Source organism: Morone saxatilis, unplaced genomic scaffold (genome assembly GCF_004916995.1).
Source record: "Morone saxatilis isolate NCDOM2014 unplaced genomic scaffold, NCSU_SB_2.0 Contig16, whole genome shotgun sequence".
NCBI classification, from domain to species: Eukaryota; Metazoa; Chordata; class Actinopteri; family Moronidae; genus Morone; species Morone saxatilis.
In genome coordinates this window covers 18,258,065-18,275,867 of record NW_023339718.1, presented here as the reverse complement: position 1 = coordinate 18,275,867, position 17,803 = coordinate 18,258,065, and the positions used below count along the sequence as shown (strand labels likewise).

The 17,803-nt window shown below is 42.7% G+C and overlaps 1 protein-coding gene across 2 annotated transcripts in view; it reads right to left on the bottom strand.

Annotated features, from left to right (window-relative positions):
* The window catches only part of znrf3 (zinc and ring finger 3), a 64,885-nt gene that overhangs the window by 16,339 nt on the left and 30,743 nt on the right, over positions 1-17,803 (bottom strand). For both annotated transcript variants that reach the window (XM_035658415.1, XM_035658416.1), the window contains exon 2: positions 14,475-14,597. In XM_035658415.1, the coding sequence (XP_035514308.1) occupies positions 14,475-14,597 (123 nt within the window). The remainder of the gene's footprint in view (positions 1-14,474; positions 14,598-17,803) is intronic.

The window sequence follows — 17,803 nt, the reverse complement described above, 5'->3', positions numbered from 1 at the left end:
CTCTCTCTCTCTCTCTCTGCACTGCTATAATTAAGGCAATTAAGTCTTCAGAAGACTCTCCACTGCTATTATGCTGTAATTTCATGTTGCCTCCTGGCTTTACGGTTTATTAAAAGATAAAGGCATACTTTTCTCCCATGGATTTTCTTATATGTGGTCACCCCCCTTTTTTTTTCTCCTCTCCTTCCTCGCTCCCTCTCAGAGCAGGCATGTGAGCCAAGACATTATTTACATTCAACTAAAATAAAATGTAAGTTTTCAATGTGGCTATGCGTCATCTGATTAGAAGCTTGCGCAGCCTGGAGAAAGAAATGAAAACTATGTCTGAAGAACCTCTTCCTCATTTATTCTCCTGTACATAGTGTACTTTTGAACATGAAGTCATCTATATCATCCTGACATTTTCATTACAACAGGATTTAGTCATTTCCCCTGTTCGTGAAGCACATTACTCAACATCTTCCTGATCTCCTACTGTTTGATGTTAACACCTCACTGACAGACTGTTAATCTGTCATAACATTTTATTCTGTTTACAGGTACTTGGCATAATCGAATTGGCTGCATGACATGTAATCAACTGGTCTGACACTCTCAATACGCTAGATCTGCTTCTGCTCTGTCTTCTGTGTCACGACAACTGCAAAATAAGGACTCTTCTGTTCCCACAGACACATAAAAACTATCCTGCAACCATTCACATGGGCAGTATGCACTTAAATAACCTTGCTGACTGTAATCCTGCCAATAACTTGTTTTCATGAATCCCCTTCCACTCATATTTAAGGTTTTGACTCACAGCTAGGAAGTTTCACTCTAAAATTGCACATTAAAAAAAGGTTTAAAAATAAGTACAAATATTCTCTGGTGACTGTGTGTTCTTTGGAGTTTTAAACAAGTCATTGTTCATTTTCTCCCTCCACCTTCCCAAACTTTTGAACTCTCCCAGATTCCTGTTCAATATTCATTTGAATGCTGTTAAGCCCCCGGCTGCAGCATTTTACACAAGTCCTGGGACATCAGAGGTACCATCTCCAAAGCTATATAAAAAATGTTTACGAAGCACATAAAAATCCACTTGTGTGTCACACCGGTGGAGGACAGGGGCCGGCAAGCCTCTTCGATCTCCTCTCCATTGGGCCGCCTTTATATAAATGGACAGTTTACCTAACGTAAACACACAGGGGAAAGAATCACTTGAAGCTCTCAGTGAGCTCAGTGACTGCCATTAATATCAAACTGCAGATGAGAGGTTAGGTCATAAACTCAGAGCTGTTTCTCTAGTGTCTTTGAGTAAGGGTGCTGAGTTCAGTTTAGGAGTGAAAAGTTTTTATATGAGATGTATTAATTGGTTTTTGACTTCTAGTGGGCAGAAAAAAAACATCACAGCATGCTAACACAGTGACCACAAAGCACAGGCCTAAAAGCATTCATTTGGAGTTGTGTGCCACCTGACTAAAATAAGCTCAATATTGACTCTGCTTTTAACCATTTGAATCTCTACCAACTCTTGAGAAAGCTGCCATTTCTTTCTTCTCTCTTTCTTCTATATGAGCTAGTTCCTAATGTGTCTGTGTGCCGTTTGGTGTTGGCAGGTAGTCTTTTTGCTGGAAACGGCCAACAGAAGTACTTACAGCACAGCTGAGAATGAAACAAATTTGTGGGTTGTAAACCAAAAACAAAGTGCTAAAAAGTGATAAACCAGCTACACACTGACCACATTTGTCCACAACCTCGGGATCTACAATGCAAGAAACATTACCGCAGAAAGAAATTGTTATTTTCTCCAATTCAGTTTACTGCTGCTTCTATGGCAAACATATTTTTCCTTTTTTTACGCCCCAATGCAAAGAAACACAAATCCCTGAATGAATATTATGCTAGAGTCCTGACGTAATAACAAACAAGACACCTTTTGACAACTGTCCTTGCAAATGTAAATGATGAAAAAAAATGCGAGCCACAGGCCTAAATGTCAAATGTTGTGAAGTTAAATGTGCTTTTTATGTTTTTAAATCAGGTTCTTGGTTTAACATTTAACAAGTTTGACTCTTTTTCTAAAATGAAAAATGTTTATATTTCTGAGGCACTGAAAAACATTTAGTTTTGGTATCAGTGTTTTGTTTACAGATAGGCCTATTGGTTAGGGTTTGTCACAGTGTTTCAATAAGGAGAAACAGAGGGGGTTGTAGGTAAACTTCACAACAGTCCAGGAAGACGGAGACAGACTGAGGGAGAGAGAGAGAGATTTAGGGCGGATGTAGTGACTTCACCATCAGACAAAAACAAGGTCCGCCCCAGGTACACTGATCCCCGACCCTGCCTCTGTGCTGTACATCATGCACATCATCAGCCAGCGTACACACACGCACACGCACAGATACAGTATGTAATGACTATCAGTTTCACCATCTCAACATCTCTAAGGGAAAATAAGTTCCCATGGGTCAAGTCTCTTCTTTCTACTGGTTTAAATCCCCAAATGTTAGACAGAGTTAACTTCAGGTTCCCTGAATCTATTTCCTTTAGAGGGATATGTTTTTTACCATCTTCTGTTTTGGTGTGAAGAGCTTCTTTTAAGGTGGTAATGTAAGCTTTGAAGAAAAAACGGAGTTCTCTGGGGGATAAAAACAACATATCAGAGAGGATGACTGAGAAACTTCACAGACACCCATTAGAGAAGGAGCCTGAGGTTTTCTAACAATGATGATTCTGTCATCATCCAGCTAACTTCTCCAAGTCAACTTCTCGTTAAAGCTAGAAATCTCTAAATCTCTTTGTGTATTTCTTTTTCTTCTGTGTTATTTTCGTCTTGTTCACTTCATCCTCCCAACCAGTAACCCCCTCTCCAGTTCTGTCTCTGCCTCAGTGCACAATGTGGGGTGCACATTCACCCACCATTGCATAACCAGAATTATACAAGTGAATTGTGCTATCAAAATGTGTGTGCGTGTGTGTATGTGTGTGAGGGGGCACCTCTGAGGGGGCCTGCCAGTAGAACTTGGCAAAGTGCCGACCCCATTAAAGAGTCGAGAGAGTGAGAGAGGTGTACCAGGGAGCACTCGCCCTCTCTCATCACAAGAACCATATATAGCGTCTCTCTTTCATACTCACTTTTATCCTCATCCTGTACTGTACCAAATCCTGACCCTGATGTTTACTGCAAACGTCTGTAAAAATACTGAAAGGGCTCAAGCTGCGAACTCATGGCACATATAGTCCATCATCGATCAGTGTTAAAGCAGGATATCATACCTCAAATCTGTAGTGCCGACCGAAATGTGTCCTCAGCACATAGTTTTGAAAACTAGCACTGGAAGCTGCCATGAATACCTGGTCAGGTTCATACTCTTGTTTACTTATTCTTTGATGAGCTTGTTCCCAACTTAATTCATATTTTTGCCAATTTTAGATTGTATTATTTTTATAGTATACAAGTCCTTCATAACACATATAATGTATGCTTGTGAGAACTCTGAGAAAAAGGCACTGTGCACTGAACTGATGCTCCCAACAAAGATTTGTATAATGTTGTATGAGTACAGCTACAATGTTTCAACATCGGGTAATACTACTATAATCAATTTAGTCCGTGGCTTCCTTTTTCTTGAACTAACCTGATACAATATTGGGATGTGCAAACACTACTACTGAACTATTATGGCTTTCTTCTGTTAAAAAGGTCCAGTGTGTATGATGCTGCAAATTGCAGCAGCAGGGCTATTTAGTGCCAGGGTATGGTTTGTCCTTTCTGGGCTACTGTAAAACAAGGCGGACCCCACAGAAGGCGACCTGCAGCAACTGCAGATATAAACAGCTCATTCAGGGGTAAGAAAGACACGATTCCTATATTCAGGTGATTATCCACTAATGAAAACATAGTTATGAATATTATATTCTATTTCTGCCAATAGATCCTCTTACATGTAACACACTGGACCCTTAAATACAAAATGTTTTATAGCAAAACATGTTAACATTTCTTAAAAAATATGGAAAAAAAGTACAGTCATGTTACTGGAATTAACTAAAAAAAAATTAAAAAAAATTAAAACAATACCAGTAGTGTTTGCATGTAGAAGCAAAACAGTGGAAGTGTTGAAAAATGGATGCAAAAACCAGTTTAGGTCTAGAAATTAGACTACCAGCAACTAAGTGCTGTTCAACAAACAGTCTCTTTTTAGATACCATATCACCTTAAAACGTTACAATATATGCTGTGACTGACCCTGTGACTGTGCTGGACTGGCCTTACTAACTGACAAAAGTAACTCATACTTATACGCAAAATCAGCTACTCTTGGAGAATAATGAACAATAAACTATAGACCTTGTTTGGCACAAAAACTCAAAATATTTGTCAGAAAGCCTTCATCAGAGTTACATAACAAAGAGATAATTGTTCCGAAACATTGAAATGCTTGTCATCATGTGGCTATGAAGGATTTCAGAGGAAACATTGTGGTTTTTATGAACTAACAGACGGTTGAATTTGTCGGTCCTTCTTGTGAAGAGATAAAGAAAAACTGATGAGGATGATGCTTATGCACTGGACTCAAAAAGTCTAGTGAAACACTGAGCATTTAAACATCTTTATTTCTAAATATACATGTTTGTCTTGCTTGTTGTGCACCACAGGCAGCATTTCCTGTCTTTCTCCAAGGTTTGATGTCTTGTGGCGTCATGCTCACACACTTATGCAAACATGAACATGGATGCAAATGCATTGACTCACACTGCCGCTTATCAAGAAGCCTTTTAGTCTCCTCTCCTCCTGCTGCCCACTGCTCTGCCCTGCCGAGACTAAAAAGCTGAGGCCAGAGGAATGGACAACCACTAATTAAATTTCCTCCACTTTTCCTCTCTGTCCCTCCCATGTTGTTTTCTTACCGGTTTTGGGCTTCAGCCCTTTGTGATTCACAGGAAAATAAACAAGCTTTCCGGCAAGGGACAAGAATACTGCTTTTTAAGTGCTTCTTCTGCTCCTAGTGTCTAAACAGGAGTTGTTTGGATGAAAGTGAGGGGAAGTCTTGGTTAGAAATAATTAGTGATATACCCGTTTGTTATCTGGGGGAAATTTTGAAGGAGCAGAACATAATTAATTAGATTATCTGCAGTGATTAGGCCCACTGTCTGTCCAAAAAATCCCTGATGTTTTCTCTGAATATTTCAGTGTTAAAGAACTGCACTATGTTAAGAAATGCATGCATGTCTGAGTTTTGATATTTTAGGTAGTAGATGAGATGAAAACTGAAATTTTGATATTAGTTTTTTTTTTGCTCTCAAAGGAACTCCCGAAGACAGAATAAATTTCTCCTGGTATTAAAAAATTCTGAATTACCCTATTTTTTTAAGAGAAGAGAGCTGAAGAGAACTGCTGCAGTTGCCAGATTTACTCGGTTGGTAATCCTGCATCAGCCTACACCACAATGAAGAAATGCTACTACTGTAGCGACTTGGTAGAGCTAGCTGACCCCTAACACTGCAAAATGCCTACACTGCAGGTTCATTCCTCCGTCTGTGTCCACATATGATGCATTCAGGTACAGCGTGTAGCGTAGGTCACGGTTGTTTGGGCAACGCACAGAGCCCAACTGACAATCACTGTAGTTGTATGCGTAAAAATTAAGTGTTAAAATATACTTCCGGTGTATAGCCCGAATGAAACACAAGCTGTTACACAACTGGTGCTGACAGCTGTGTTGATTATTGATTCAAACGTGTGTGAGCGCAATGATTAAAATACTTGTGTGAAGAAAGCTGCAAGAACTCGCTTCAACAGTCTTTTTTTTAGCTCCAAACAGAAAAACAGTTGGATCCACCTCCTGAACTAACCACAGGACTTAAGACATACAGGTGCACCTGCCACTGACAGCTGACATGACTGGCAAAGTGAATCAATTCTGCAGCGATTTCATTCGAGCTGAGGAGTCTTGCTAAACGGCTGCTTCCCTCCTTCCCCTAATTCGTCTGCATTCGTACGTTTTTTCTCTAATCTCTCTCTGCCTTGAAGCTTCTTTAGGAGACCATGTCCTTGCTTGCATGAAAGAGAAGTTACTGTTGTTACTTCTCTCTCTTGTAATACTCTATCCTGCTGCTGGTGGAGGGGTGTTGCTGCTGCCTGCTGTCTTCTTTCCCTGGGCAAACAAGGCAGAGCAGGTCGGGACTTGGCCCTATAACCCCCATTTTTTTACTGTACCTCTTGTCTCGCTATGCAGTCTTCCTAGCTGTGGGCCAGCAGAGGCGACTGACTTAGTCTTTGGTTGCTTATTTCATTTCATGCCGAACGAGAAGCTGACTGGGTCCATAATATCTGTGTTATGTTCTTCATCTATGTTCAAAATTGAAATAAAGACAACAAATACTTTGATGACAGAATAAACATGGATCAAAAGTAAATGTAGTAAGAATGAAACACTGTCGGACTCATGATGGGCAATGTTTAAAAAAAAAAATCAATTCAGCAAAGCCAGAGATATGCTTTTTTTATTCCATTAATTCTTCATTGTGAAAAACTGCCGCCTATATTACCCACAACGCAACAAGACCTGGAGACACAATAGGCTTTAAACAACTTTTTTTCCCCCACATATGTAGTACTCCCTGTAAACAGACCTGGGTAAAAACCTAGCAACCTGGGACTCTGCTTCCAAACCTCCAACAAAAAAAAACAAAAAAAAACAAACCCTGAAAAAAAAGAAAAGAAAACCATTGATCTAAGAAATAGTGAGTCAATCTCTTCTTCACCAAACATAGCAAACACCTTTGTGTTTTGTTGTGTCCCAATAAAACATCAAAACAGGAAATGCCCATGACTGTAAATAGTATTTGCAATATTCAGGTGTATTTACCTCATTCAGCTACAACTCCCATTCCAATACAACACCTCACTGCTGTCTTGTCTCAGCATGTGATCTGTCTGTTACAGTATATTTGGCCATCAGATAGGTCAACATTTATGCTACCATATCATACCAGGGTGGAAGTAAAATTTTTTGAGTAATGTACTTTTTACTCCCCTACATTTATCAGAGATTTTTCAAACAACTCATATTACGAATGTGAAGAATTAAAATGTTTTTTTTTTAAAGTAATATTTAACCAGACAACTGCCATACAGATCTTTCATCTAATCTAAATGTATCTCCAAAAAACAGTGCTCATGTCTGCCAGGTGCACTGCTATTCTGCATACTCCCCATCTCCCTGTTTCTCTTTCTCTTCTTCCATTACCTCAGTGTCTCAGAGCATGGGTAGCTCCAATGTCACGATCCCACACACACACCACACACACACAACACACACAGCACACAAACACACTTCTCCATCTCCTTGGTGAATGGCCCAACCTTGGCTCCCTGGCGGAGCATAAAAGAAAGTTTAAACCACAAGAGAAGGATGACATTTTCACCCCTGCTAACCCTCCAGTAGAGGACTCATCTGTAGTGGGAGGAGGAATCAGATTAGCTGTGTGGGGACCAGGGGGCTTCGGTTTCCAGCTTCTGTGCCAGGCTGTGGGCCCGAGCCTTAGAGACAACATGGCCCTGACATACACAGCGGGGCGCAAGACACGAGGATTCTCACGCACACAAGCACATTCCCCTACAAAGCAGCAGGCTTAGACAGAGATGAAGAGAGAAAAGACAAGGCTTTGGTTGACGTGGGTGGATGTCTGGTCCTATCTTTTCTAAGATTTACTTTTTCCATGGTACATCTTTTGATCCAGCGCCGCCCTGTCTTCTTTGGGTGCTGTTTGACAGACAGGAGAGCTTTAGTTGTGGCTGGCGTCTGACTTTCAAATACCAATTGTGATTAAGAACAAAAATCAATGTAAGGGTGGAGAGAAATAAAAAGAAACAACTCCACTGTGGTGCTAAGTGCGCTTTCTTTTTTTTCCTGTGATTTTCCCTCCTCTCTTTCCCATTTTTCTTTCTTCACCATTTCTCTCTCCCTCCATCTCTCTCTCATCTTAAGTCCCCAGGGCTCCTTTCTTCTCTCTTTAAATAGGGGCCTGAGCTGTGAAGTCTAATAATGGTCATTTGGCCTCCCATTGAAAGCTGGGTAATTCGGCCCAGGGACGGCTCACTTTGAGCCACATGACACAAGGAGCTTCCCAGTGACCATGGAAACGAGCGCAGTGGGATCCCGGGTGCCTCCAAGCGCCGTGAAACGTGGTGAAGCGGTGATTTAGGAGAGGGACTTTTTTGAGGGGGGGGGGGTTGAAGTAGGAAGGTGGGTGAGGGTTCTAATACAGCCAGAGAGAGAGATAGAGAGAGAGAGGCCCCTGCCTGATCACAGTGGAAACCTCTCCCGACACCCCGCCAGGAAGAGCGGCCAAGATAATATCAGCAAGTTGAGGCATACACAAACATGAAAGGAGAGCCCAAGAGGCAGGCCCCTGAGTGCTCCGTGCTTCACAAGCTTTTTTTTTTTCCTCCCTTTTTTCTTTTCCCCTGCTGCTCCTCCTCTCTTTTTCAATTTCTCTTTCTATCCCTCCCTCCATGCTCCGGTGTTTGAAAGTGTTTGTTCAGGGTGTTTGGGGCAAGGGGCAGGTGGAGAGGAAGCTAAAGACTTGTGCATTTTACCCCTTCACACTGCAAGGATATCCAGGCTGTTCGTTGATTAAGTCCATTTCGGTCCTGTAACTTTTTCCCCCTCCATTTTCGACATCATGGCAGTTGAATGCAATTTATATACAGTATTTTATTGAGTTTTCTGTGATTGATTGTGTGGATGCAAATCTCTATGAGAACTGGGAGTGTGAAAAACTTGAATGTTTTTGTGGCAAAATATATGGCAAATACTACTAATTCTCTAGAACCTTGGAATAACTTCCTAGAGGACGGGAAATAATAGTAAAAGTTCCGTGAAAACTCCTTCAACTTGCTTTATCTGACAAGGCAGACTACATTAGCCTCAATTATACTTCATGCTACAGCTGCCAATGTTAGTTGCCTTGATTTAAACAACCCAAAATTGACTTTCAATTTGCTGCACTCAACTGAAAGGAAAAAAGTCAGATCATTTTTAGCACAAGCATAGGAAAAAACGGTCTTATCAATATCCTGCATCTTTATGGCTCTGCTATGAAAAGATTTTTTAAAAACTGAGGAAAAAACAAGCTGCATCTGTATCGAACAAAAGGCGCCATTGTAAATCAATCACTATTGTGGCTTCACTGCAATTTAACAAAACACTCTGGCTTTTCTTTCTTTATGTTATGAAGGCTCTCTGCTTCACTAAGGTCTTTGCACAGAAAAGGAAAAAAATGAAAAAGGAAAGGAGTGAGAAGAGAGTGGTGAGAGAGGTACAGTGAGTCATTCAGCCGTCTGCCTCAAACACAAGCTGATCTGCCAGCCTTCTAGTTCTTCTTATCCAGACTGATAAACAGTGGATGAGCGAATGCATGCACATATACACATATCAACAAATACACCCACTGATCAGACAGTATTCCTATCCATGAAGGCCAACACGCTGCATTAGAAGTGGTCTGAAAACAAGACCAAAATGCAGCCAGTTCAATCCAGCATTGAAGCTTCTTTACAACAAGCCCTGCGGCCTGACACCCTACTGGCATTGCCGTGGCCTCAGGACGACCCCTAGCACACACCTGAGTGTGTAGGACGGCTAACCTGGCCACAGGCTCGAAGCTAGTCGCCTGCAATATCACACTCATCTGTCTGTTGCCATGTATTTCTTTTAATGCAGGTCTCGTTCTTCTTCGGGCGCAAACACACGCCGTCCTTGTAGCCCTCGTGCACTTTCTATATCCCTGTCATTCCTCTCTCGCACACACGCGCACACACGCGCACACACACACACACACACTCTCTCTGCAGCTCTGGCTGAGATGCCAGACACGGTTAGAGTCCACTTAGCACTAAGACGGAGCAGCTGTTTGCTCTGGCCTGCTGTCCCATAGTGCCAACTTGAGGACCACAGTAGAAAAAGACACAGACACACTCCTCTGCTCCCTCGCATTGTTCCATGGCAACTGTGGTTTTAGGATTGTGTTTGTATGTGTGTCAAAGACAGAACTTCCCACACAGGATACAGTTTTTATGGTTGTGTGCCTCTGGCAAAAACTTTAAAGTAGCTAGCTTTATTTCTGGGAGGATATGTCAATAAAGATCTTGATACTTTTCTTGTTGCTCTAGTTATTTTTAAGTGCTTTGTAGTGGCTGGTCTCGGGCCAGTTGCGCTCCGCTGCGATGAAATGTTGTCTTTGGCTGGTGTTAAAGGTGGAACTGATCGTGGTTCAGAGACGAGCTGGTCAAGGGCAGCGCCAGGCCACACACAACAAGCACATACCAGGGAGTTTTACATGCTTTGCCAGCCAAGAGACTTGCTTTACACAAGCTGCAGGCCTGTGTGGGAGGATGGGTCGCATTTTTCTGCTTATGTGTGTACAAAAAAAAGTTGTACCAAGCGAGACACAAATCCCAGCCACCCACTTACCAAACCAGACACATTCGCCTTCGTCATCTCCTTGAGAAGCCAATCCCCCGACTTCTTTCCTTTCCCTCTGTCCTCTAACTCCCACTCCTCTCTATCCGCCACCACTTCTTGTTGCCTTGCCTCCCCTAGTTGCCCGGGTCGGGGACTGATGTCATGAGAGCCCAAGGAGGATGAAAGGGGAAAAGCCGCCATGCTAAGGCCCTGTGAGGCCGTTGGCACTGCGGCACTTGAAAGAAGAGATATCTCACTGGCACAGTGACAAAAACCCTGACCAGCCTGGGCCACCAATGAAAGCCAGTGGCATGATTTCATGTTCCAGAAGAGCTGCCAAAAATCGCAATGTATGTATGTGAAAGACAGTGTAGAGACGAAGGGAGGGAGGCCAGTTCTGAGAAAGTCAGGCAGCAGGAAGGAAATGACAACCAAATATATGTTATTGACTGCAATAAATAGCTAAACTTGAGAACGGATACATGTGTAGAGAGGTGTAAGCATGATTTATGACATTTACAAACACCTCAAAGAAAGCAGAGACTTGATTAACTGTAGCTAAAGAGAGACAACTACTTGCAACTGTGTTCTACTCACAGCAGGGCACCTTGCAGTGTCATCCTTATATGAAACCATAATCCAGACAACTAAACCACTTCAAAGAGTGTAACTACTAACACAGTTAGCTACAGTAGGAACCGATTTGCACATGGTTTTCCTGCAGTGGTGGGAGGGGCTACTGCTGTGGCCCACAGAAGTCAGGGGTTTAACAGTCCTGCAGCTCTCACAGGAACCAGACAGGAAATGCAGGAAAAAACTGTGTACATATATATGACACACCAGCACTTTGGTTAGGTTTGAACGTGCCGGCATGACCGACCTCCTTTCCTTCCCTTCCTCTACTGATAATATTTGCTGCTTTCAAAGCATTTCTCTGCCACAGTTAGAGCAGTCTGAAATGTAAGCCAATAACTAAGCAGAATTATTTAGTACAAGCTAAAATCACGTTGGCCCCGTTTACACCTGCCATTATCATCATCTTAGGTGATCGGAAGTGGACAGCTCTTGGAACTTCGGTTCACACCTGGCATGATAATGCATCCCTAAATGCTCCTCAAGTGATCACTTGTGTTTAGATCTCATTTCCCTGCTCTATGTGCAAATAAACACACATAATTTCCAGATGCGATATGAATCTTCTGGTTTCCGCTGTACTGACTCTGTACTCTACTTTACCCGTTGCTGTGGATTGTTGTTGTTTCACACATTAATATGATGCCGTTGCGTGAATGAGTATGCACGTCTGAGGAAGTCAGTTGAGCAGGAGGTCCAAGACACATTTGCACATACACACACACAACTGTAATTGCTACCCACTTGTGATCAGATCACCCAAGAAGCATGTTAATGCAAGGTGTAAACAGCGCCATTGATATGATATTGACAACAATGGCATTACTAAGACAATACACAATAAACAATAACAATAAAGCCTGCATTTAAAGCTTGGGATTCTGCATAGCTCTATCTAGCCAAGTCTAAATGAAAGAGGGAATGCCCATCGCTACATGTTGACCAACTCTTAAACACAGGTGGGGGCCTTGTGTTCCCAGACACTTTATATTTAGACATGGATTGGCGCAAACAACATATTTTCCTCCTACAATTCTGTTTTGTGCATTCACTGGGATTCTGTAATTGAATGGAATCTAAATTGACCAGACAAGACCCCAACATGATTGGTGGCAAAGTGGCAGCAAAGTGGAGTGGGCTCTTGGGTTCAGTCAGGGGCCAGTCGGGTAGGGCGGGAGGGGGGCGGGGGCTGCCGAGCATGAGGCCAGACCAGGCGGGGTGAGTGTGTAAGAGTGGGCATAGTATCCAGACTGGGGTTGGGCATGGTGGCCAGGCTGGCTGGCTGGACAGTGTAAGCAGACTGGCAGGGGGTAAACACTGCACTGTCTGACCTAGCAAAAGCGGCGGTGCCAACGCAAAGCACCCAGCTGTGTTCAGGCCCCGGGCGAGGGTCTGTCAAGATGCAACAATGGGCTTTCCCTTCTCTAATTATAGTCCTGGCTGAATAAAAACAGAGGAAACAGAGTGGTCTAAAAGGTTAGGGAGGCTGGCTGAAGGCCAAAAGGTCACCAGCGAAGGTTCTTGCCATCCTCACTTCAGTGTCCCTTATAGCAAAACATCAAACCCAGAACGTATAAAAATTACACAAGAGATCAGGTTCATAGATCATATTGGTATGATTACTTAAAAGAGTATTTCATCGATTTAGCATATAATGTTGTCGGACTCATGCTGGACAGTCAAAAAAAATAATCATTACCTACAATACAACTCAACCGGTGACAGTTAGGTCGGAGATTTGGGTGTGTTATGTTAGTAGTGGCTTTCTCCCCCTTTTTTAAACTTAGTCTTTAGTCCCAATCAGCACTAAGTGGAGTGACTTCCCTCTGGAGAAACGAAAGGCGCTATACAACTTTTTTCACATATGCAGTAATACTCCACAAGTTCTGTAAACAAACTTAAAATGTTCACTACCTACCATTAAAAATCATGTACTTCTGCCCTTACAGACTTAAGCCATGTCCGCCTTACTGTCCTACAGGCATACCGTTTCCGTGACAATTATAGTAGTGGTAAGTGGTAAACAACAAGTTAAACCAGTTATAGTTTCCTTGGGTTTCCCTCTGGAACAGTGAACTGCTCCTTAAACATGGACGCATCACCTCAAAGAAGACCATTTACTAGTGAGAGAAGCCACCCGTGACAGGATATATTCTTAGCTACAGTGGAAGAGCAGTGCGAGTGCTGAACATTAGGTCAGTTTTCAGGGCTCAGCATAAGTATGTCTCAGCTAGGTTGCAGCAACCATCACCAAAGAAAGTGCACCATTAGCATGTCTATACGGCACAAGGGCTCCTTAAATTATGAATGGCTGCTCTCTTTCTGTCATTGGGCATGCACAGGATAAATGAGACTATAGCCACCCCCCCACACACATCCTCCGGGGGAATGTTGGTACATTCCATTAAGAGGAACACTTAATTAAAACATGATAAAATACCACTCGGAGACTCCAGAGGGGTCTGGGAGCACTAGAGGAGGGAAGGACGATAGGGACAGGGGGGGCGGGGAGAGACAAGAGAGGGATTCAGTTCACCCTCATTCTCCCAGCAATGGGATGTAAGAAACAAAATAAAACAAAATCATCCATCCGTGAATTGTCTCTGTGACTACAAAAGATCAAAGGCAAATTCTTAAAAAGGGTTTAATTAAGTACAAGGGAAAGAATTGTCCTTAATGTGACTGTAGCAAAGGGGACGGTCTATATACACAAAACACCATGCTGTCTGCACATTTCTGCTCATCGCTCATGGAACCAAAAATCTCATGTCCAAACATTTAATAAACCTGATGGCGTTGTTTTCTCTTTTGATCTGTACCCTTAAATTTTTTCAACATTGTGCTCACAGGCAAATAGTACTGCATTTATTATTCCGTCACTGTATTCATGTCCCAAGATATGAAAATTGGCTACAGATAGCAGCTGTAATAAATTGAAACTCTGGGTATCCTGGGTCTTGAAATTGAGGATTTTTACCCTGAATATTGCCAGACAATCTCCAAATATGCAATGACTGAAGCATTATCCTTACCCTTAACACTTAAATTACCCAATTCATCACATTAAGGTGTCAAAAACTCTTAACTGCAGTGTGTTTATAACATTTCATTTCATTGCATGACCCAACTCGCCTACAGTGGCACTCGAATGCATGTCATGCTGCTTGCACATAGAAAACTTTTTTGTGTAAATGCAAACTGATAAGTATAGAGTGTGATGCATGTTTTTCTCCGACCTCCGGTAAGGAGTTTAAGCTGTTTTTGTTTCTGTACAGTGTAGTTACCCGATGATTCATTCCTATATATCAGCAAACCAAATGACCTGTGCAAGTTATGTGGGCAACTGGAACTGGCAGAAACTTGTAAAAGTGTAAACAACCAATTCTTTACCTTTCCCAGCACAGTCAGACAACTGGGATCCAGCTCTGGTTGCTCCAGCTTCACCACTCCGACCCAGCCATACTCATATAGGTCCTCCTCATCATTATTATTACATAGTCCCAATGGATGCATCTGGAAAAAAAAAGAAGGGACAGATAAGTATTTATATCAAGAAGTATTAAATTGCGGTTAATCTCAAAGGTGACCATCGGCAGCGTTGCAAAACTGTTTTTTTAGACGTGTCATGCAAGTCACATTTAACCATAGCATTTTGTTTCTCAAGTTCCTAATGCAACAAATAAGTAGCATGTGAAGTGTTTCAAGAAAACATGAAAAGCTGCCCCACACGATCCATCAAGAGTCCTGGCATCACAGGCTTATTTGCCCCCAACTCACCCCCCCTTCTGAGGGAGTACAACAATTTATAATCCACTTGTCACCTATTTTCCATAATGAAACATAAGACGTTAGAGCATTAGACGTCTCTGAAGTATTCGCTGTGTGCGGCAAAATCATGCAGGATCTATACAGTACAGCATTCTACCAGACCTCTTAAAGAATAGCAGCAGATAAGGAAAACTGGGATTTATGTGCTTCCATGGATCTGCTGATGAGGCAGATTTTCAATGAATTTCTTTCTACTTAAGGAACGGTGCATTAAGTCTACTTCCACTCTTACTGCTGCAAATGATAAATGCTGCTGCCATTTCTAGTGTGTTTCTGCATAGATGCACAATGATTTACCGGTATCTTCTTATTAAAATAAAAAGGGATGCTGACGTTTCACACCGCTGCATATACACAGTCTGATCGGTGTCTATCAGACGATCTCGACTTGTCCTCTCATTACACTTAAAGCCACTAAATTGGCCTAGTTCTCTGAGCCAAAAAGCTCTCAAGAGCAAGTGCCTAGACAAGGTCTTTAAAGACGATTAAAGCTAAAGGATGGCAGACGTCACAAACACTGACTCACTCATTGGGCCCAAAAAAAGAAAGAGGTGGTAACCTACTTAATTGCAAACTAACAGAAGCATTGAGCTCAAAGTATTTATTTCAAAGCATTTGGAAGATGGAAAGGAAGGCAAAGAGAGGTTGTCACAGAATGAGTGTTTAAAATCACCAAATCTGTATTCCACATTTTCCCATCAAGAGACTGGAGCTAGAAAACCGTGTCATTGTATCTAATCATCAATCTTGCGTATGTGCTAGTATGCACTCCCAGGAGGCGTCTGTATCATGGGGGAAGTTAACAGATAATGCCAACAATCAAAGCAGGTCATCACTGCATCATCAGTGCAATGAAAAGGGGTGAAACATATACACACACACACAAACTAAAAACAAAATGAAAGCAAAAAGTAGACAACAACTACGGCCTTCAACTGTTCACAAGGATGAAAAAAAGATCTGCTCAAACAAGGTTGGATTAAAACTGTAACCAAGTGAAGTCCCAAAATCCTGGATCTGTTCCCCACCCTGGCAACAGTGCAAAGACAAGCTCCTGTATTAGCATTAAAACTGGGCCAAACTGACCTGCAGGCCACTTATCCTATTAACCCAATGACCACAGCACCCCAATCAGCCAGCACTATGGCACCGAGCCCTTGGCCACTCTGGCCCCTGGGCCACTGTTGATGACCTGAGATACCCTTCTCCCTTTGCTGACCCCTGACCTTTGAACCCCACTTCATCACATTGGGAACAGGTTAGTCGTGCAGCAGGCCAATTGAGGAGATATTCCGAAGGCGCCTCGTCACTTCAGTGCCACAAGGCAGAGGGGTTAAGCCCCTGACCTAAAGGATTTTTGGGGAGGACTTAGCTAAGAGTAAGGGGGTCGCATGCAAATCAGTTGGACTACTGAAGAGTCATAGGGAAGGAATGTGGACAACGTGTGCCATTGTGAAGCTCCACGGTGTAACATCTTTTCTTTCTGCTTTAGAGATGATATTTGATGAAGAGACTGGCATCAGTCTTAATGATGGAGGGACAGGCACAAACAGCAGATGGTGAAATGGAGAAATCACAATCTTTCAAAAGGTATCCAAGTTGGAAAAACATTTAATACTGAAGGTACATGTTTTTGTCTTAGATTCTGAATTGCCCCTTTAGAAAAAAGAAAGCTCATCCTTGAATCCTCCTCCTCAGGCCTCCTACATACAGACAAATGTGAGTATGACGAAACGTGAAAGAAACATGCTCCAGTTTTCAACCACAACTTTTGTCCTTCACAACAAAATGGATCATTCTCTCAACAGAGTAAATAGGTCATCATGAATCAAGGCTATGCTGACTCAAAACACCTTTTTTCAAATCCACAGGATTCAATCACCTTGTCCGCCTGCATTTCATAGCCTCACTGCATATTTTCTCAAAGCTTATTTTTCTCTTGTAAACATAGGTGAGCAGAGAGCAGCCATGCTCTGGTTGACTGTTTGGAAGATAGATATCAGCCTAGGGCTGGCAGGAGCAGGCAGGCAGCACAGGTATACATTACATACACATTTGGTATGATAATTTCAGAGTGTGCTTCACTTGTCAGCCTTTGGAGGATGACAAAATTTAAAGGAAAGACAAAGATAAAAGAGCCTAACTTAATCATGTTTCCATTCAACCTGCATATCCCGACCTGCCCCTCCCACATATCCACTCTGAAACAGTTCTCTGAGGCATGCCGCACTTCCCAGTCAACTAAGGTAACATTTTGAATTTCATGTGAGAGAACAGGCTGCTGGGAAGGAAGTGGAGAGAGTGAGTGTAGGAGGGGATCTAAAGAGAGGCTCAATCTGTGTCTGTGTCTCAGTCAATCTGAAGGGGGACCAGGAAGTGGAGAGCTGCTTGCTGTGTGATTATGACCTCTCTCTCCTGCTTGGCTAACAGCTTGGATGGCAACGGGGAGCCCCGCCTGCGCCCCTGGGTCCTGAACACTGGGCCATTGTGCGGGGGCTCTTGCACTCCAAATGGGGCAGTGTTGTTGTTGTGGACCATGTTGTTATTTTAGAGGCTGGCCATTGCACCATTATCCCCACCACAGGGATTTTTCTATTTGTCAGATGTTGACATAGGCGTTGATGGATTTGGGGATGGGGAGCAGAAGTAAAAGGAGCTTGGTTTGGATGAGAGACTGTGATCTTGTGAAGTGGGTCACAGCTACTGGCCGTGCACACAAAGGAGTAACAAGCACATATGCAAACGTGCCTTCATACACACAAACACACATGAAATGACAGAGACTGTCCCCTCTTGTGTTCCAATTGCTAACTTTCCCTGCTAGGCCCCAAATCATACAAGCTCAGCCCACTGGAAACACCCAGTTGCTCCACTTTGCTCCACTTAGCTCT